The sequence below is a fragment of the Labrus mixtus genome, chromosome 16 (genome assembly GCF_963584025.1).
Source record: "Labrus mixtus chromosome 16, fLabMix1.1, whole genome shotgun sequence".
NCBI lineage: Eukaryota > Metazoa > Chordata > Actinopteri > Labriformes > Labridae > Labrus > Labrus mixtus.
Genome location: NC_083627.1, coordinates 17480030 through 17500862, shown reverse-complemented (window position 1 = coordinate 17500862; position 20833 = coordinate 17480030). Strand labels below are relative to the sequence as shown.

The following is a 20833-nucleotide window of genomic DNA, read 5'->3' as shown; positions in this document are numbered from 1 at the left end:
TTTTAAAAAAAGGGATTCGGGTGTCTATGTTTTAATTGTTTGTATGAACAAGGATCCTTACACCCAAACGCCCTACTCAAAGATACAAAGATTTTCCCTCTGATTAAAACACCGGGATCTTCATTTTAGCCCTTTACCGTTTGATTCAAACGAATGAAACCACCCAACCACGTCATAATGATGCCTTCTCTGAACACTACCTGTGTGCATCATCAAAATATTGCACACAAAATAAGAGGGTCATGGGAACATGACATACTCTGATTTTTTTTTTAGGTTTCACCATGTAAATGAAAAGCCCTAACCCCCTCTTTGACCCTTCAAGTCTCCGTCTAATCAAAACATCAGGACAAACTGAAACAACTGTTGTGCGTGTTTGTTTGTTGTCTCTGTGGGAACATTGTGTGATCAGTGGAGATGCATGTTTACAGTAGGGACAGGTCAGCTGCAGGGCACAGGGACAACAAATGGTGGGATCGTCTTCTAGCAAACGTTTCTTTTAAAGCCTTGAATCATGGTATATGTACTGTATATCGGATTTAATGTGAATGATATTATTTTGAGGAAATTTCAAGAAATTTGCACAATGTTGATACAATTGAACTAACACTTTGTACACGGAATGTAGTTTGTGATAGTGTTTGTCTGATGTTCCTAAATAAAATAATTGAAAACCATTTATATGATAAACATGTCTACAAAGAGGGTGAAGAATATAATGCCATATCTGACTAAGACAGCAGTGTAAGTAAAGAAGTGAGGTTAAGTGTGGTAAAAGAAAAAAAAACGGATTAACCTTTAAATTCTCCTGTTGTCACCTCCCTCCCAGCTCCTTACCTGACCACCCACCTACACCCCCTACGCATGAAGTCCTCCCTCAACAAAACTTATGTAACTCTCTAGTCAGGCTATAAGATTAATTGGCTTTGTGAAATGAGTTTGTAGGTGCAAAGTACCTGAACTGGAGCTACTGGCTGGTTTTTGCTTGGTGTTCTGGCGGGATTCCTTCATCCAGGGGAAGATATGTTTGCTGCGGGTGGTTGAGGTCGGGGAGCCGTTCTTGGCACTGGGCTGGCTGGACCCGTTGCTCGTGTTATGGCTGATAGCACCGGGGGACTGTGAGGGAGGGGGTGGGCCTGACACCGGCACCTGTGGTTGATTGCTTTCGGTATGAACCTTAGACTGCGCCGCCTGAATGGCTGTGGTCCTGTCGCAGCTCTCCGCTATCTCCCCCGGCTTCTGCAGAGCCACGGAGCCGTCAGGAGACTGCAGGGAGCAGGCAGGTCGATGGTACTCACTTTCCACATGAGAGGCGCGGGGATATTGGACCTGATTGGCATCATAACTGAAGCCATTTGCGCTTTGATATGGGTAGCCACTGTAAATTGCGGAGCTGTCGTAGTAGGTTGCCTTTTGCATCTCGCCGTTTCCCAATATTTATTTCAGAAACTGACAGGGTCTTGACACCCTTGTAGAATAACATTGGCACCCCGTGGTCACGTGACGCCTCTCCGCCAATGGCCTCCTCGGGTGAACCTAGGGTTACAAGAAGCACTGTGAGGAGAAGAAATGGTGGCGATCCATCTTACTTTTCAATACAGGCGTGACACTGGAGACTATGGAAGCGAGATAGGGCCAGCAGTCCTGTAGACTATTACCGTTTACCTTCTGGCTTACACAGGGCACAAAGGCATGCACTAACCTTGTATTACCATCTGTGCCAAACCACATCAAAACAAAACCTTTTCACAAGCATTTCAGATTGCCAAATCAATTTTAAGATCTAACTAGAAACTGGTTGACATTTTAAACCTTAGAGCCTGTTAACAATAAAACTGAATTCAAAGAAACATTCACAGAAAATGCTGTGGGGAGAGATTATTAGCGGGTTACCACACACAGGGAAATAATATTTCAGTTTTATTGTTATTCTACCAACAGGCCTGTCAGCACTTTATCGTATTTCCCTGGTAGTATGTGGAAATATTCCGTCCGTTTCCACAAACTGTTAAACCTTTTTTTGTCTTTCACTAAAACCAGAAATCTTTCTTAACGAAGACCGACAGCCCTCAGAGCGCGGTGCTTCCCGGGCACCTGGTGCAAAGCAATAACAACCACATTCTCTTCTTTTTCTTTTCTTTGCATGATGCAAGATAAATGGAAGGCCCCCGAAGAAACCTGAAAAACCGGGCGGGCGGGCACCCGTGCATCTCCATGACCAAGATGTGAACTTCTCCTTGCAGGCCCATAATAATGGCTGCTGTCGGTGCTGTCTGCACGGCGGCCCAGCGCGGTGATGTATGGGGGTCATTGGGCCGGAATGAGCGGCCCGGTAAGCAGCCAGGTCCGGTACTCAGGGGTGAAGAAACCCGGGAGGGCACAGCCAGAGGCTGCTACTAAAGCACCATCATTCACGCAGGTAAGCATGGAGGTGAGTCTGAGAGATTATTGGGAAAACTATAATAGAAACGGGTAACTTTGGGGAAATTTCATTATTTAACATCAGTAATAAAACGATAGAGATTGTAAAATGTGCCCGCCTTTTTCACTAGAGCAATTAAAAACTGCAATAATAGATTAAATTAAAAACCGCTCGTTTAATTTATTGTTTGCCCAGAAATCATGTTGTTCTTTAGTCTGCATTCAGTCTTTAAATTAACAGTCGCTCAATCAAGCAGATGATTTGGAGAAATAATAATAATAAATATTTTCATTCATATAGGCCTAGTTTTCACATTTGAAATGTTAGGTGCTAGATTTTGCGTTATATGTCAAATACAAATATAATCCCAACAGTAACGCTGTTATAACTGCATGCCCGATTACAAATCTGATTGTTTCTTTCATAGTAGAAAGGTAAATAAGACTACAGTCCCAGGGCAGAAAGAAAATGCATTTTCATTAAATTTGCACAAAGAAATTAAGAATTTGTATCATCTCTGGGTTTGTGCATTTGTGCATAACAACAGCAAATCAGTCCAAAATTAGCCCTGAGCTTTACCCCCAGAGCAGTTTAGCCGCAGAGTGAAATAAGGTGTCTTCACGTTATGTGCACCCACGGTGACCTGGGAAAAGATATGAGAGAGCTGGGTGTCTTCAGGCGAGCCCTAGCGATAGTCATAAATGGCTGAGAAAGAGAGACAAATGACAGACTTGAGCGTTTCTACGTGGAGCCGCAGCAGCAGCCTGCTCCGTGTTAGAGAAATCTGGCTGCCTGACTCAGTGTGTGTGAACTCTTCCTGAACCGAGATCTAAGTCATACGGTGATAAATCACCGCGCGACACACAAACTCCGCCATTTACAACCGAGGGAGCCTATTTCTGGCCCTGCTTACCTTATCCTCTGACGACGAATGCAGAGCACCGAGCGATACTTTCTCATTCAGCGACGAAATCGATCAAAGCAGTAATCCAGAGAAAAAGTTTACAGGCAGGGCTGGCTGGGTGAAGCAGCAGCAGAATATACCCTGCCATACACCAGGCATTAGCAGCCTCAACAAACAGGGAAGAGCAGAGAGAACCCCTTCCTTTCTTCCTTTTCTTTTTTTTTTCTACTCGACGTGGATGGGCAAACCGAGATTACGAAAGCAGGAGCGAGCAGTCAGGTCAGCGAGATAAGATGTATCTGACCTCGGGATTTAATCCTCTATAGAGCAATGGCCAGAGCTTCATATCAACATTAAAGTCAGCTTAGGCTATGCTGGACTGTGTGATCCTTCACCAGTACCATGCAGACACCAGTGAACTGCCCCGAACCAGAGCGTCACCATAGACAAAAAAATTATGCAAATAAGTAGCGCCTTGGAAAGCCAGTTCAAATCAAGTGGCTGCCTCTCCTCCTCCCCCAACCAAATGAGTCGGAGTGTCTAGAAAAAATACTACACCTTATAGTAGTTACTGAATATAACCCCATTCTGTGAGTGTTTTTGATGTTTTTGTTGGTATTTACTCCAAGCCTTCCAATGGAGTTATGAGCTGAGTGACAGAGATTTCGGATTGAAAATAGAATACAAAGGAATAATCAGACGCTGCATTTCCATTTCCACGGGACTAAAAGGGGCTTCTATCCACGGCTTAATCATTAACCGACATTTTTGCATATTGTCCTCAATCTTTTGGCACAAGCACGCACAATTCGTTCTCATTGCAGCGCCTGCTTCTCCCCTGCCTGCACGAGTCTTTCTGTGTAGAATACAATCTATATTCTCAAAGATTAGAAAGCACAACAGCCTCACATCAAAGCCGTGGTCGGTGTATATCAAGGGAAAAACCCCACCGGGAGCAGGGTGTGAAAAATGGGAAGAAGTTTCATCACCAAAAGGCAAAGCCGAGGACCTGCAGCGAGGAGCGGGGGAGAGGAGAGCCGGCAGCAGGGGGAATCCCTCTGCAGGGTAATGCTGCCTCTTTCCAGCCAAAAGACAGAATGAAAAAAAAAAAGAGAAAGATTGATGTCCTCCCGGCTACTCGAGGCTGTAAACACGTCCAAAGCTACAGCTTCCCTGCTTCTTCCAGGCTCTGGGATGAAATGCATCGACACAATTAAAAAGGTATAACACACGGACGGCGTAGGAGGGTGAGTGGGACAAAAATTCACGCGTGAGGATTTTTTTTTTTGGTCAACTCGGCTTTTTCTTTCAGTTACTTTGTATAATTATTTACTACTTTGTGCTTCAAACTGCTGATTCGTCACTCTCTGCAATTTGGCCCTGAGCACAGGGTTAAATGTCAGAGAAGTGTAGGTTGTATTGTTCCCTGCGTAAAAAAAAACATGCGTGGAAAAATCGGTGATAGAAGAAAAACGTTTTGAAATTTTCAGTCCAGCAAAGTACAGCAGCTAAAAGCAGATGGCTTTCATAGAAAGTAGTTTGTGAAAGGAGTAAGGCAGCGCTCCAAGTGCTGCGATTCCCCTCGTCACTTTTATAGTGACAAATTACACCACAAAGACAAGTGGAAGAGAAGGAATTATTGCTCTCGCGCCGGTCATATTGCTGTTACAAGGAAATGTACAAGCCATAAGCTGCCTCTCTATCCCTGCGCGTGCTTCGGTGGGCGTGTGGGATACTTATTAGAAATTGAATAAGGATATCACCATCAAGCATTCATAACACAAATCAATAAAGATATATGGACTTACCGAAGGCAGTTCAAGGTGTCTCCTACAAAGTTCGATTGCCTGAATTCACTCAGCTGGATTTCTGAAAAGGAAGAATACATGTTTTGTTTTTTTATTTTGAGGATAACATCACATTTTTAATCGATTTAAAAAAAAACATTCAATGTGGATTTCTTCCTTCCAATAGTTGCTACCTTTATTGTAAGTGAATTTTAAATAAAAGGTCTGTTATTACAATAAGTAATTGTTTAGGCACAATTTTAAGAAGGCGCAAGAAATATCTGACAAAAGGCCAACCCAGATTTATTAAGAATATGTGACAAACACTTTCAAGATAATTATTTGGGTCATTTTATTTACATTTTCTACATGGAATTATGTGTATCGTACAGCTACATCGTCTTGGTACCATAAATAAAGGTGACTTGTTTTATTCCAAAACAAAAAAGGCAAACCTATTTCCATACAGACAAGAGAATATAAAAAAAATAATTCATTAAACTGGAAAAAAAAATACAACAAAGTCGCACGGATTAGTCTCTGACAATTAAAACAATTCATTCAAATATGTCTGCCTATCAGCATATAACAACTAATAAAATATAATGCTCATATATGCAAATAACGTGTTTGTTGTTTCCCCGCTGCCCAGTGAGCATTTTCTCCACACGGATCGAACAGTCATTAGCTCTCGCGCACCATCTTCCCCAAGTCCCCGGGCCCATAAATCAAGCAGGAGCACCGTGACCTCAGCGCGGCCGCGCTATCCTGGATGGCACTCCGTCTCCCATTATATCCTCGTTTCCCGGCGGAGCGACACAACCCCACCGCTTTGCCCGACTTTTTTATGGCGCTCGTTCTGATGTATCATTTACGCACTAAAACCTCACGTAACAACACGAGATGTTTTGTTTCACAGGACCGGTTGAACCTCGGAGCAGCCGCGCGTTCTGTTTCTTTTCTTTCTTAGAAGCCGATATTCAAATGGCTGCTTTATTTACAAATGGCTGTACAGGCCCTTTATCCAAATGACTGCTGGTGTAATTCAGAATCTAATTAAAATAAAATACAAATATGTTTTGTTGATGTAATCCGAGTTTAATCTTAAATGTAGCAGGCCTCAATGTAAACGTTTAAACCAGTGTGCATAAAATGAACATAGTGTTAACCTTACTGGCCCTGATGGATTCTTAAATAAAAACCTGTAAAAGTGATGTGTAAATCCTAAAGGCCTATTTGTGTGTCGCTTTATTAACGACGAAGAATCACATAAATTAACAGATAAATATAAAGAGAGCTTATATCGGTCTATTCTCGCCCTGCAGAAGCCCCGGACTCCCTTTTGACTGACCTCTGCCTCACGCAGCAATAACTCACGACAGTAATGAACAATCGGCGGAAATACCTCAAAATAAAATCCATCCTCCCAAAGCTCGCACTCTAACTCTGTCCGCGTGGAAAAACATATCCGTCCGTGACAGCAGTAGAATACATCCACAAACCCGGGATCCTCTCTACATCAGCTCGCCTCTCGGCTCCTTTTCTCCTCTCGATAAACAAACTACAAAACCCGGACTCCCCTCACGGTAAGTGGGGGTAACCCGCGTATAATCAGCATCATATGGCCAGACCGGGGCTTCGGTTTTCTTCCCCGTGCCATAACATCGCGCAGTATTATGCGCCCCGCTCACGTGACGCAACGTCAACTTAAATCCCTTTTATTTGAGCCCGTGAATCATTAATGGAGGCAGTCATTGCCCCTGAGGAGAAACGGATCAGTTTGGAGGGAGAAAAAAGAGGGCTATGTGACACTGCAATGTATCTGGCAGAGGAGCAGGTCTCTCGCAGAGAAGCAGCTTTTCCACGTGTCGCCCATTCAGGGGGAAAGACTACTCTGTCAGGTTTAAAGTGCCATATATTCTGTGCCTGTTAGCGGCTGAAAGAGCTAATCCTGCTGTATTATGCTGAGTTTCAAGTACAGACGCGGCTCAGAGCCAGGTTAGAAAGCGGAGTGTTTTGCACTGCAGCGTGATAATTCGCACTATGTGAGATGGAGAGGACTTCTTTTTTTTTTCTACAAAACGCCATTTAGAGCATGACATAATAATTCCTCATCATGCCTTCTTTCTCTTTACAATAAAGCCAGGGTTACACAGAGCTTTACTAAACATCGCCCCCGCTCTCAGACCCACAGTTAGGTTGTAGCACCACTTAGGTTGCCCCTGGTTCTCCATCAGCAGAAGCCTGCATGCTTTTGAGCCAAATCGAAAACAAAAGCCACACGTTTACCTGTCCTACACAAGGACGCGGTACGTCCTGGTGGTCGTGAGGGGTGCGTGTCAGTCAGCAGTGGGCGGAAAGTGGAGGTGATGGAACCAAAGAGTGGCTGCTCGACCCCGCTGATCAGAACATGGACCCCCATTAGACCTACATGCGCTTACGCGTTTCCTACCAGCTGAGGGAAATTATAGGTTTGTGTAGCGGAAGTTTGGAGATTTTGCAAAAGAGGAGGGGAGGAGGGCATGGTGGGAAAAGTACCAATTTAGCCATATTCTTGCTGAAGTTTGCCTAAAGCTGCTAAATGATTAACTCAATCCCGTCTAAAGAGCGTGCCATGCGTGTGCCATGGGATGTTTCTGGCTTTTGCCACAGCAGATTTTGCCAAAAGTCCCAGCCCGGAAGAGATGCTCTCATCTCGGCACCGTTGGCGCTTGTTTTCCGTCAACACCGAGCAGCGGGCGTGGAAAAATCCCACCACAACTATTAATCATGTGGGGCGGACATAGACAGCATCCCACACCCACACCAGCCTTTGTCTTCTCAAACTACAAGTTGAGCGGCAAACTTTTTAAAGACAGGAACAGAAGCAGAGCAGCTCTTATTAATTCGCCTTCAGCACTTCAGAAAGGAAGGAATATTAATGATTTAGGATTCTGATTTAAGTTTTACGCACGGATTTTTGTCTAATTATTATGAATAGGAGAGTAATTTTTTTTGTTGTGAAACACAATATTTATCATCTAAATGTGTATTTTCTTAATGTTTGGTTCTTTTTTTAGTGACAGATATGAAGCTGTAACCAGGATAGGATTGTATGCCTCGCCATGACCGCGCAATGGAAACTAATCCCTCGTTGCCTTTCGCCACCGCACCTGAACTCTTTACTGACCCGGGCAGAGGCATCGTAGGGTGTGGAGTGGGGAATTATTTCGATTTCAAAAACAAGAAGAAGATGGAAACCAAAAGCCACCAGCTGGTAGCCTACATCTTTCACCTTTTGTTGCACTTTTTCCGGACTTGCCAATTGCTTAAAGAAAAAAAGTTATAGTTGATTATGTTTTGGATCTGAGCTTTTTAAGAATGAAAAAAAAAAGGTTCAGGTTTGTTTCCACGAATCAGGTCTCCTTATCACTGTCAGCAAAGAGGAGTTAGAGGCGCAGACCTCTGGATGTTGGCCAGGCAAAGGTCCATATCTTCCCACATTGTTGACACTGAGCTCTTAAACAGGCAGGCAAGGGTTAGAGATACTCTCAGACGAAGATAAAACTCTTTCTGCGAGGTTTACAGCGGCCAACATCAAGGCTAAGCGAAAGTCAACGCTTTGGTAGAATTGGAGACATCCCCAAGGAGGAGCAGGGCGGCGTAACTGTGCGTGAAGTTGGTTATAATAAAGAAATGAAATGTCTCTGCTACTGGCTCTTTTTCTTGGCTGAAATGTTATCTCGTATTATAAAATGCTTATGCATTAAATACCAGTTACATTGTGAAGGTAAGTTAAAATGTAACCCAACGTGATCATTAAAAAGTTATAATAATGACTATTAACATGTTCGCGTTGTCCCGGGACTTTGTTATTGATTAACCTTTGCCTGAATCGACTTCTGTGTTCAGACTGGCTGAAAGGCTCTTTAACAGGCAACAGGAGAAACTTTTGTTTTGTATCTGGGCTAAATTAAACTTCCTCTTAATTCTATATCTAATTGTGAAATGTATCTTATTGACAAAAAGCAAAACGTTGAGCTTTTTTCCCCTTAATTCCATTATAAAAGGAATTAAGATTTGCTCCGTTTTTGAATGCTTATAAAGTATATTTTAGGTTAACTTTGCACAAATCACAAATGCTGACTATTCCACTTTATGACCAATAAGTTTAAGCTATAGCAATTGAGCATTTTCACCATGCAGTCCCATATGTATGTATCACTTTATTTTTAAGATATTTAACAAAAGTATTTAGTCTACTTAAATTATTTGTAAAAGGTAAAGAAGTTGTTTTCATTCTAACTGGTCTGGTGTGAAGACTTTTAGCCAAGGCATTTTTATAAAAGGTTCCCTTGTATCATATTCACTCCAAGATTCGATATGATGCCAGTTGTGAGTATAACTGATATCTCAGAATGTATCACAATAATCCTTATCATGCCATGAATGTATATATCAGTACACTAAATGTATACACTAAAGTTCTTCTGCAATCACAGTAATATAAAAAGAGAAAATGTAAGAAACAAGCCGAGTTTATAACAAAAATAAAAGAGGAATATGAGCAAGTGAACATGAACCTAACAATAATTTCGAGATTTTTTCCAGGTTTTTGTAAAAATCTTAGTAGAAAGAAATAGGCACATCTACTCACAGGTCATGTCGGTCTGAATCCAGAGTTTAGTCAGGGGAGAGGAGATGTGACTCGCACCCTGCAGAGGATCACTTCAAATGAAAATAAGGCAGATTTTCAGATCTATTTCTGACCCCGGGGCATTCATTATTGAACAAGTCACGTGAACCAGCGAATTAAAATTTCAGAACATTGGAAGTGACCTCTATCCCCGAATCAAATGACATGAGAACCGTGATTTAACTAGTTGGGCTTCTTGGAGTCTGCGCAAAATCGGTTCCAATCAGCCTCAACGCCATCTCCTGCACAGCGACCATGTCTGCAGCGAGGGCTGAACTGGACACATGAAGACACGGATAGTGCATGTACAGAAGGTGCTAACGTTTCTCCATTCATATTTTTGTCATGATAAAATGTGAAGGATACAATTAAAGGATTTAAAACTTCTTTTTGTATCTGTCGTCGTGTGAATCTTTACTGTGGAGGGTTTTGCGAATGTTATTTTATCATTTAAGATAAATTAATTATAACCCCATTCATTATGCTTTTATAGTCCTAAATGTCGAGCAGACCCCATCAATGCCATAACAATATTGAAAATCATGCTAAATTGCACGAACAATGCCAGCCTGTTTTAACTCATAACTGTGCCCTGCGCGGCCTGACAGATGTGTTTCTGTGATGAATTGCAGAGGAGCTGTCTCTTGAAATAATTTTGGGAAAATTCATGGCTTAGATTCACACCTTGACTCCGTTTTTTTTTTGTTTCCATGCTGTCTTTATCTTAAAAAAAGAAGACCAAGCTCGTGGAGGTCTCAGCGCTGATGTATAGTCTGAACACTGTGTGTGTGTCGAAAGGTCAGGGGTCAGAAGAAGTGCTCGGAGCTGATGATTGGCCAGATTCGGCTGTGTCCCCTGGTTGAACTCTCTATTGTTTGGATGTAGCAGGTAGTGACCAACACTCACACTCTGGTGCACTAAGGTTGGCTGAGATCTCCTCATAATGCAAAGTGAGAACAATATGTGTGGACTGATACATTTAACAACTGAGGGTTGCTTTGATTCCCGCGTGGGAAGCAAAGGCTGCTACAGAAGCAGCTGATATCTGCCTCACAAATTCTTTCCCCATTTCATCTTTATCCGCGAAAATACGCATGACATTCATGCACATTTCACGGATTAGAACTACAGACGATTGAGCGATAAAATACATAATGGAATTAGACGTTTTTAAACTCTTTAAACAACGTGTTGCAGATGGGGTTTGTAAGATTGTTGTACATTATCCAAAGTGAAACGGATACAGAGATTAATACACAAAAGATGTCGGAACGATTTCCCTCTCAGTAAATCTTTCTTTTGGAGAGAATGTGCAACTTTACGCACTGGGAATCACGTTAATCCTGATTTATTATTTCATTAAATAAAGCATTTTTATTTATGCTCTGATAAAGTGAAAATGACATATATGATCTAAAGTCAAGGTGAGGAGTAGTAACTTTTCCAAACTGGGACACAGTTTCACAAATTTGTACGCACGCATCTCTAAACACTGGATAACTGGTTAACGCTTCAAAGTAGATATATTAGAAATCTCTGTGAACATACTGAAATGAATAGAAGCAGCAATAAAATAAAATAAAAATACTTTAAAAATGATATCCACAAATTTATGAATCGTAACAAAACGAAAAACACGCGTTTGGGTATGTAATTATGCACGTTTCAAATGATGAATATTGCGGTCATATAAAACCAGAATTAGAAATGACAAAATCTCCAAAAACCAATGCAGCTTTATAAGTGAAGTACATATTTATTTCACAAGGACATATTGAGCCTACACTAGCCGACATCACAGCGATCATTACTGAGACAGCACATACAAATATTCACAGTTTAGAACACAGCACAACATGGGACTGGCTAGCACAAATAAAACTAGACCTTACGACACCAACAACATAAAATCTACATGACGAAATGCTCTCCTTATTGTGCCTTCGTTATGATCTGCCTATGTACATTAAAATGTGAACGTCTCCTGGACTACATTCAACAGTAAACCAACCCACTCAAACAAACACACAAACTACAATGTTACTCTGACTGATGGCACTCTAAAAACAGCCGTGTGGATCTCAAACAGGCATCTAAATTCTCTCGCTAAATATCTTTCAAGTATATTAGAACTTTCCATGAGCAATAATAAAAAAAATAATAAAAAAAGACGTAAAAAATGATCTCCAACTTACTTTGACCTCACTCAGTTTTAACTGTAATAATACAATTTGATCCAAGTCCTATGTTTGAATGTGCGTTATCCTTCCTTTTATGATAATAAACAAATATATAAACACTTCAGTTGCCACCGTGGCAATTAAAGGTGGATTTCAAGCTTATATGAAGAGGGCGAGGACGAGCGGAGAGGGTAGAGGGCACAAAGGACGTGACAGGGGCCCAGAGGTAAGGGGAAGGAGAGAACACCATGAGTGTAAAATACTGAGAATCGGTCCATCAAATTCCACTTGTGTTATTTGCCATCTCAGTCTGGATTGGGGTTCTTGTGGGGTGGGGGTTCGTTCAGGCACTATAGACCTACGGTGCACGGCGTGGGGACGAGCTGCTGGCCTGTTTTGATCTGCTGCTGCTGCTGCTGGGCCCCCGAGGTTGAGGACGAGGCCGAGCTGGAAGAGGAACGGATCTTGGTGTTGGGAAGCTTGTGCTCCTTCTTCCACTTCATCCTCCGGTTCTGAAACCAGATCTTCACCTGGCGCTCGGACAAGCACATGGTGTGCGCAATTTCCACCCGCCTGCGCCGGGTCAGGTACCGGTTGAAGTGGAACTCCTTCTCCAGCTCCAGAGCCTGCTGGCGGGTGTAGGCAGTGCGGGACCTCTTGGGCACTCCTCCAGTGTAATTGGCATTGACTGGAGGGGGGAAGAAAAGCCATATAGAGGCATGCAAGCAGGTGTTACATGATAGCGTTTATTCTGACCCCCCCTTAATTCTTCCACTGAGAGCATAACAAGCTAAAAAACTATAAAGCAATATTGGATTTGGTTAGAAATTAAAGCCGATCTGTTTGTTTTACTCTCTGTCTTGTTTCCGTTTACGGACATGACCTTAATGTGGAGATGCCGAGTGTACAAGCACTCGCATCCAGGGACAGATCAAGCTTAGAAATGATTAACAAAACAGCGGGGTTGGATATTACAGTTTGGCTCGGATCCAGTGGTGGAGGTAGTTTGGGTTTAAAAAGCAACAAAGGCACATGGCCCCGACAGACGAACACAGGCTATAAAATTTACGAGGGTCCTTAATTACCGACCCTGCTGCTCGATAGTCGTAAATTGCTGTTGTAAGGGCTGCTACTAGTGCTGCTTCAATAGGTTCGCGTGTGTTCCAGTGCTTGTTTCTCAGTGGTTCTGCTATTTAACCGTGACGATAACTCACCGGTGTTAACGTGGACCTTTTTCATCCAAGGATAGACCACCGGCTCCTTGCCCTTCGCAACGCCGGGATACACCTCACCGGCGAGGCTGCAGTCTTTGCTGGCATTTGCCCCTGCGCCACCGTCTGGGGCCGCGGTGAGGCGGGGACCGTGGTTCTGTGGAACCGGCTGCGGCTGCGGCTGTGCGTGATGCCCGTCGCTGAAATCATCGAGTCCCGTGGCGGGCACATTCGCGTAGTCGTATCCCGATTCCGTGTAGTTTGACCTCGGATAGGATGGCTCTTCATGATGGGGGAAGCCCGTATCTTTTGGCCGCTCGTAGTAATCACCGGGGTTGGGGATGTATCCGCTCTGCTGATATTCGTCGCATGGAGGAAAGGAAGGCTCGATATAGTTGGAGTTTATCAAGTAGGAACTCATGGTCATTAATTTGTGAAGTGCAACAATACTAATTTTTATCGCGCTGTCGTTTTTCTGATCTCCACAAAACCCTCCTACTCCCTGTCAAATGTACAAAGTTGCCTGGTCACGTGTGAGGCGCCACCAATCACGGCGTGTCCTGTGGGCATCATGTAAACAGGAACCAATGGAAAGCATGGCATTGGTACCACCAACGCTGCTCGGACTGGCTTGCGTTGGTGTTTTCCTTATTAAATCACGGTATATAAAGCAAAAGCAATCAACTAACTTGTTTACTGCATGGGGCCAAACTTCTGTGGGTGAGGCTTTGATGCGAGAGAGAAAAAAATCAGCATCCTCTAAAACTAGACAGTGGATGTGAAATTCAAGCCCTGACAAAACAAAGGTTGTCACAAACAAAGACCTTTTTTCTATCAGAGAGCTATATCATGTTTTGATCAAAAAAAAATGTGTTAAATTGTAATAACGAGGAGCACAGGGAAACAGAAAACACTCACAGAACCACGCAAATTGACAATTCAATCGATGGGTAAAGAAAACAACACGAGCTCACTGACTAGCCGCTCCTCTGCGGACACACAAGCCTGCAGATAAAGACCTGCACCACTAAAACCTGGTCAACACCACACACAAATAAAAACGCAAAAACTCTTTCCATCTCTCACGTTGCACAACCTTACATTTCTAAACCCATGGTCTCGCATTTTGCACGACTAGAAATGTATAAAACGGCTGTTATTGCCATTAACCAAGACGTTATAATAATTATTTAAAGGTGATTTTTCCTTGCTTTCTGTATGTACAAACACAAGACAACAAACTTCTTTATACATCGCATCGCATGTTCATCACCTATATTCTCAGTCATGTTGCTTTTAAAAGCCTTTACGAAAAGCTCATCCGAAAACTTGCAGGACATGTTTGTGACATTAGATGTATACAACAAAGCGTGGGATTGAAAACCAGCATACAGTAAGAAATGCCATGTGTGCTCTGTAATTCAGAGACGACATCCCCTCCATTACATTTTTCTAAACATACATTTATTCAGATTTTTTTTTTTTAAACAACAATGTACAGAAAGTTTGCCAACATTTATGTTGGTGTGCAACAATGCCAGATTACTGTACATCAACCTGCAGCTGAGATGATAACTCAGTATGTTACATGTATTGTAACAGTGAAATATAATTAGAGACACACTTAGAGAGTGGTAACTAGTTTAAAAGGATACAAATTCAAATGTTAAATTCTTCCCCTACATTTTTAAAATACATAATTTTGGAAAGTAAATTGCAAAAGTCAGGGTAGCCCTTTGTCAGAGTCCTATAAATTTAAACACTCTTAAAAAATTTAAATTTTGGGCACTTTGGTTTCCAGCTATATTTGATTTTTTATATCTATGAGGAAAATTGTAAAAGTGTCTGACCGTGCTCCTCGCCGTCAGCCATCACGTCCAGCTCGTGTTTTCTCTCCATGTCCGAGGCGGCTCACTGTATCTGCAGCTTCTCTTCACAAAGCCCGTCCACACTGTCCACGTCAACGAGGCCCCTGCATGGTGAAACAAGAGGCCAAACTTCGGAAATATTGAAAGCTTTCTTTTTCACTCCTCTTCTGTCCTTTCCCCCCTCTCGGCACCCCCTCCCCTCTATTCTATTCTCTGGCTCCTCTAAACAGAGATAACTTCTGCCTGACCCCAAAGTGACACCGTTTCCATTTTGTTTCTGATTAATCTTGCCCATTGACAGTCTTTGTTAAACAACAAGGCGTGCCCCCTTTTTCCAAAGAGGCGACATTTTCATATCTGTTAGACGCAGTGACCTGGGGTTCACCCCGGACTTGGACTTCGGTTGTCCAGGATCTGTTCAACTCCGAGGGAGCTGATGAGTGCGTTGGGGGGTTGGGGGTTGTGCAAAAGAGGACCAACTTTCTCAAAAAATCACACGTGGAACTCTTGGTTAGCATAGAGCAGGGACTCTTGCAACTATACAAATCTGCTGCAAATAAGCTTTAAATTATTTTATTTTTTTCGTTAGAGTTTGAATTTCCATCCATGAAACTCTGGATTATGGATTATGTTGATTCAGACAATTTAAACAGGTGATTTCTTCTTTTCCTCTAGCAGGCCTCACTTTTTTGCTCCTCCATCTTTTTCTCTTATGTCCCCACACTGTTGCTGTAAGGCAGAACTGATGCTATCTTGTGTATCTTACAGCCTTCTTCGCACCTAACTCATTGTACATGGCAGCTGGTGCTTCTTTCCGCCATATATCCACCGTGCATCCACATGGCCCAGAGACCACCTGAGAGGCAATATGTCAACATAATGTCAGCGGTAAGACGACTTCACATGATATCTAAATTTACAGTCTGCTGCCATTCTATTATATATGTCCAGTGTAAATATGGGCAACACCAGCTCGGCTATTATCCACTTACACTCTGACTTATCCTCGCGTGAATATGGCCTCCCTGTTTTATAGGTACCTGTTGCAATCGACTACTTTTTCTTTTTTATTTCCCAACTGTGAAGACTTTTACTAGAATTACCATCAAGTAACCGATCTAGTGCTGCAACAGAAGCATGTAAGATAACAGTGCTGGTAATATTTCTGCTATCTCCTACAGGCCTGCAAGGTGCGTTTAAATGCAATGAAGCTTCATGAGATCTCTTCACGCACTAAATACAACAGGATAAGGATCAGCTATTTGACTATTCGACTAAAATGACGCACGTGGAAGCTATTTTCGAATTAACTTTCACAAACTTGGAGAATTTTCCACAAAATATAGAGACATTCTTTGCACTTTATGCGGAATAACAAACAGTCACTGCATGTAATGTTAACCTTGGACTAAAAAAATCCAAAAGCCATACTCGATGCTCCCTTTCAGAGTGTATACTGTGAAGTGAAAGCCTATTTCAGTTTATACATCACGCTGACAGTTTACTGTACATTTAGATTATCAGAGAAGTGCTGTGACGCTGGTGACAGATTGCAGATGCTTCTCACAAGGTCTCCTGTCTATCCGGAGTCATGACAGCCGAATAAAAATCCTCTCTGCATTCAAGATGTGACGGAGATTCAGGCTAAGAAACATTTTTCACATAGCTTTATGGAAATATTTTGATTAGGGGGGCATCCAAAATAAAATGTTTTTCCTTTCCTCATAGTTTCATGTGTGAATCATCATTTTAAAAGATCACGAAATAGAATAGGTTTCCCAATAATGGTCAATATTTAAAATATACAGCAGCAATCTCTGATTAGGCAACAAGCTGACCTTCAAGCATTCAATAGAGTTTTAAGATTCGAACAAAAGCAGCTACATCCTTCACATAAGAATAGACAACCGCCTTATTTCTCTGAATTGTTCAATCCAACGAGCTCAACCATTCAATCTAAAAGAAAACCAAACTATTGTTTCCAAATGGCTGAAGGCTAAAATATATTTATTTGGAAAACTATAGTTTGAAGGGATATTTGAAGGTTTTAAGGGTTAATTGACAAGATTTAAAAACCCATAAAATAACGCGTTCTGCATAAAAATAGTAGCCTATCAATAACTGACCCCGTAGGTTGTGATATCATAACAACGCTGGTGTCTTTGGATGAACGAGGTGGCTCTAACTTTTAAATCCAGTATTCTAAACAGATTGTGAATATCAAACATCGGGCGTGGATTCTCTGAATTTCTCTAAACATTGTTTGGATATTTTAACACTTAAAAGGTTTACGAAACACAGAAAAATGTATGGTGTTGCGCTTTGTGTTTTTAACAATCTCATTTATAAATACAAGTATTGGTATAATCTGTTCAAATACTAAAGTGTTTTCTGTTTGTTTCTCTTATATGACAATAAAAAGTTGATGAAAGTGGAAGTTCTACTATTTTCTTTTTTGTTTGGCGTTTTTCCACGAAGTGTAAAGTTGTATTTACTGTTGTTAAAACGGATTTTTTTTGTCCTGAGAAGTAACCTTTACATTCGTGTCTGTAGAGATGCCGATGAAAAAGAAGTCACGCGCTACTGGCGAGAAAACAGTTTCTACTTTTTAGCATTACATAAAATATAGTTTGCTTTAAATGTCTTTTTTGAATAATTATCAGCTATTTTTTTTATTAAATTGAGATTTTTCATATTTTTCCTTTACATTTACAACAAAATGTTTGATATTTCAGTCAGATTAAAGAAAAAGGCACAGCATTCATTTCACAAAGCCACTGAAAAGTAATAACACAAATATATATATAGGCTTATATTAGCACATAATAACGTTTTTCTTCAAACTTTCTCTTTATGAGTCACAAAAACATCTGTGTCATTTCTGCTTTCTTGAAAAGCTTCTATTCAACAGAGCAGGAAGAGAGGGGCTAAATGTTTTTTAAGGGGTCCGGGGGCTCGATTTGGGGGGCTGTGGGCCTTCCCATTACCCTGTGACCGGGTCGAAAGTATCAATCCTCAAAATGCAAATTTTGCCCTCGTCCCTAAACATATCAAATGCAATTTATTCAAAGGAAATTCACCAATCAACCGCCCTAATAAAACGCCAGCCACTCAATCTTGTTGCCGGGGACGGGCGGGGGTCCCCTCCCCCGATCCCAAACGCGAGGTCACCGCGCTTCCAGGGTTCACCTGGAGTGCACCGTGCAACATATGTAATTCAAAGCTATTCTGTCTTTTGTGTGGAGAGTCAAGATCGCTATTATAAGGCTGGCATCAAGCTCTGGGAGAACAGATGACGGAGACTTGTTCAGTGCATAAACTTTTGACCCCAATTTTTCCTCCTCTTCTGCAGCTATCTCCCCCTCATCTGTCCCAGCCCAGCGAGGCATCAAGCCCTCTTGAAACGAAAAATTGATTTGAACAATGTGTTTCTCTCTTGCTATCAGTATGATAATTTCCCCAAATTTCATAATTAGAGAAGATGCCAGGATAAGACCTGAAATGCGAGTGTAGCTTTATGATGCTTCCAACAAGGGAGTGAAAAGATAAATCCAATCGGCTCCTTCTCAAGACTAATAGAGCTGTAAAATATGCAAATCATTCATTAGCGTTATAGGGACACCAAAGCAGCCAAAAGTCTTTGTTGGAGGCCATAGTTTAAAGTTAGTCTCCCCCTCTCTCCTCACATAGTTTCTCCTCGGGTACACGATGCAGCCAAAGGCTTTTTGTGTCCCTTCGCTAAATTCATTTTTACGCATTGTGCTTATAGGCAACGCATAGTAAACGTGTCATTAACGTGAAAACGCATGTGTGCGCGCGTGTATGTGCACGGTGCCAGGAGTGTGTGAATGGTTCCCCCTCTCTCTCCATACAGGAGGCTGACAGTGAACTTGGCCTAAAGCGAGCTCTGCTGGTGGCTCAGAGAGGATGCAGATTTATCTTGGTGCTGTGGCTGACCTCCAGATGAACCTACAGCTCCTCTCTCCCTCTGCCTGGCAGTCTGCCGCACATGGGGCCCTGTCGAAATATCTTACTTTGAAATATTGGATAGGCTTTTAATTTCCAAATTGCTGAAATCCCATTTGTCCTTTTTTTTATTTTCAGTGCACCTGAAATCAAACTACAGAGTCTGTGCCTATATTCCGTATTTTGGTTGACTTGTAACTTCTTTACCAATGAACTACTTGTGTTAAACTATGAAACATTAGGTAAAGGTAACGTGGTATTTATAGAATTTTGTTTATGTCTGATTTCTGTTTGATCAAAGAAGAAATAAAGATTATTTGGTTTAAAAAAAATCCGCTTTATCTGTCCAGATTTTTGATTCAAGCGGACAGAATTAAACACGTTCTTTTTAAACGTGTCTTTTCAAAGCTTCTGAAATATCCCACAAAGGCTCAAGATGCTGAGATGTAGGCCTGTGCGTTAAAAAAAACAAACTCGGAAATTCAAAAATAAAGAACACCTGCCAAACATTTTACTTTTGTGAATTCGCTCAGGGGACAATTCAAACTACGATGCGAAATGACTCATTAGACTCAAATGTCCTCTACATTTTTCAGATGTTTTCATGTTTTGACTGGAAATGTCAAATTAGAAACGAGCGCATCAAGAAACAGACTGGGATAAATTGAAAAACTAATCCCAAAGCGATGAAAAGAAAAAGGCCAACTCGTCCAAAAAAAAGGTGAGAAATTATGTATTTTTTCCAGATTACAGTCCATGTTTTGGAGGGGGGGGGGGAGAGGGAGGGTCGTCCACCAGCCGGTCACAGAACGGACAAGAGGTCAGCTCAAAGCGAGAGTGACTTTTAAAGAGGTCATCTGAACTTTTCAACCCCAAACACAAAACGACGTGGCAGACACAAAACGGAATTCCTTTTCAAACGTCTCCCTGCTGCTGTTTGTTTCCATGTTGTGTTTACTTGACACTGTTTACAGCCTGGAGCCAAACATGGTGCCAACGTGTGGAACGCGCGCAGCCAAACGACTACTGTAACTTTTTCCAGTGATGGAGCAACAACTTCCAGAAGTCATGAACACACACACACACACACACAGAATCCAATCGCTGCAAATGTATAGGACTGCATTAGCGCGTAACTTCATCAGGGGAAGCTCCACACTCCACACACCCCGTGGAAACTTTCTGGCTCTGTGAATCCTCCAATGCAATAAACGACAACAACTAGAAGTTTGAGGGGGTGGAAATGGACACAGAGATAATTATCCAACATGTAAAAATGGATTATGAGTTACACCACAGATGGAGGGAAACAAGTTACACGGGGAAGGAAGCAATTAAATAGCCATGAGCCGGACCCAACCCTGCGCAACATCTGCCGAGACCAGCATTCAGCACTGCACAACTGACAAATTAGTGTAATGGTCTAATAGGGACGGATAGAGGGAGCGAATACAATAATACGGCTGTTTGACACAAGCTGGCTGTTCTCGCGCTACCGGATAGTCTGCAGAAACTTACCCAGAGAGGCGCTCCTCGTCCTGTAGAGCGTCCGGTCCATACTGAGGCAAATAGACGCTCTGTACCGGTCAAGTAACACTAACAGCCTGCAAAGAGAGAGTCAGACGAAGCCTCGCCGTCAGTACGATTATATGTTATGTGCAATATACTGTCAACTCCCCAAAACCATAAAACTTACTTTAATGGCCACCACGTGACCGTTTATGGCCAGTGAGCCTATCTGGCCGCGCTCCGGATGATTTTTACGATCTAATTCATAGACAAAAACCCCCATTCATTTAGCACCCAAATGTCAGAGAGTC

At 42.1% G+C, this 20833-nt stretch overlaps 2 protein-coding genes and 1 long non-coding RNA gene across 9 annotated transcripts in view; 1 reads left to right on the top strand and 2 right to left on the bottom strand.

Moving 5' to 3' along the window:
- The window catches only part of hoxa3a (homeobox A3a), a 30288-nt gene that overhangs the window by 3225 nt on the left and 6230 nt on the right, over positions 1 to 20833 (bottom strand). The window contains exons 2-5 of one of the 7 annotated variants that reach the window (XM_061059888.1): positions 20532 to 20617; positions 15030 to 15151; positions 5135 to 5195; positions 957 to 1536 (exon numbers count right to left, since the gene is read on the bottom strand). In XM_061059888.1, coding sequence (XP_060915871.1) covers positions 957 to 1419 — 463 coding nt within the window. In that variant the 5' untranslated portion in view covers positions 1420 to 1536; positions 5135 to 5195; positions 15030 to 15151; positions 20532 to 20617. Of the gene's footprint in view, positions 1 to 956; positions 1537 to 3335; positions 4532 to 5134; positions 5196 to 6518; positions 7367 to 7402; positions 7571 to 9749; positions 9802 to 15029; positions 15152 to 20531; positions 20618 to 20833 lie in introns of those variants that run through there. The other 6 variants (XM_061059890.1, XM_061059894.1, XM_061059892.1 and 3 more) reach the window with 6 other exon arrangements.
- Positions 2096 to 9086, top strand: LOC132991231 (uncharacterized). The gene is made up of 2 exons (XR_009676157.1): positions 2096 to 2419; positions 8173 to 9086. It is a non-coding gene; the product is annotated as an uncharacterized LOC132991231 (long non-coding RNA).
- On the bottom strand, positions 11521 to 14396 carry hoxa4a (homeobox A4a). The gene is made up of 2 exons (XM_061059898.1): positions 13183 to 14396; positions 11521 to 12656 (listed from the first exon to the last, which is right to left on the bottom strand). The coding sequence occupies exons 1-2, from the start codon at positions 13604 to 13606 to the stop codon at positions 12319 to 12321; spliced, it is 762 nt and encodes a 253-aa protein (XP_060915881.1). The 5' UTR covers positions 13607 to 14396; the 3' UTR covers positions 11521 to 12318.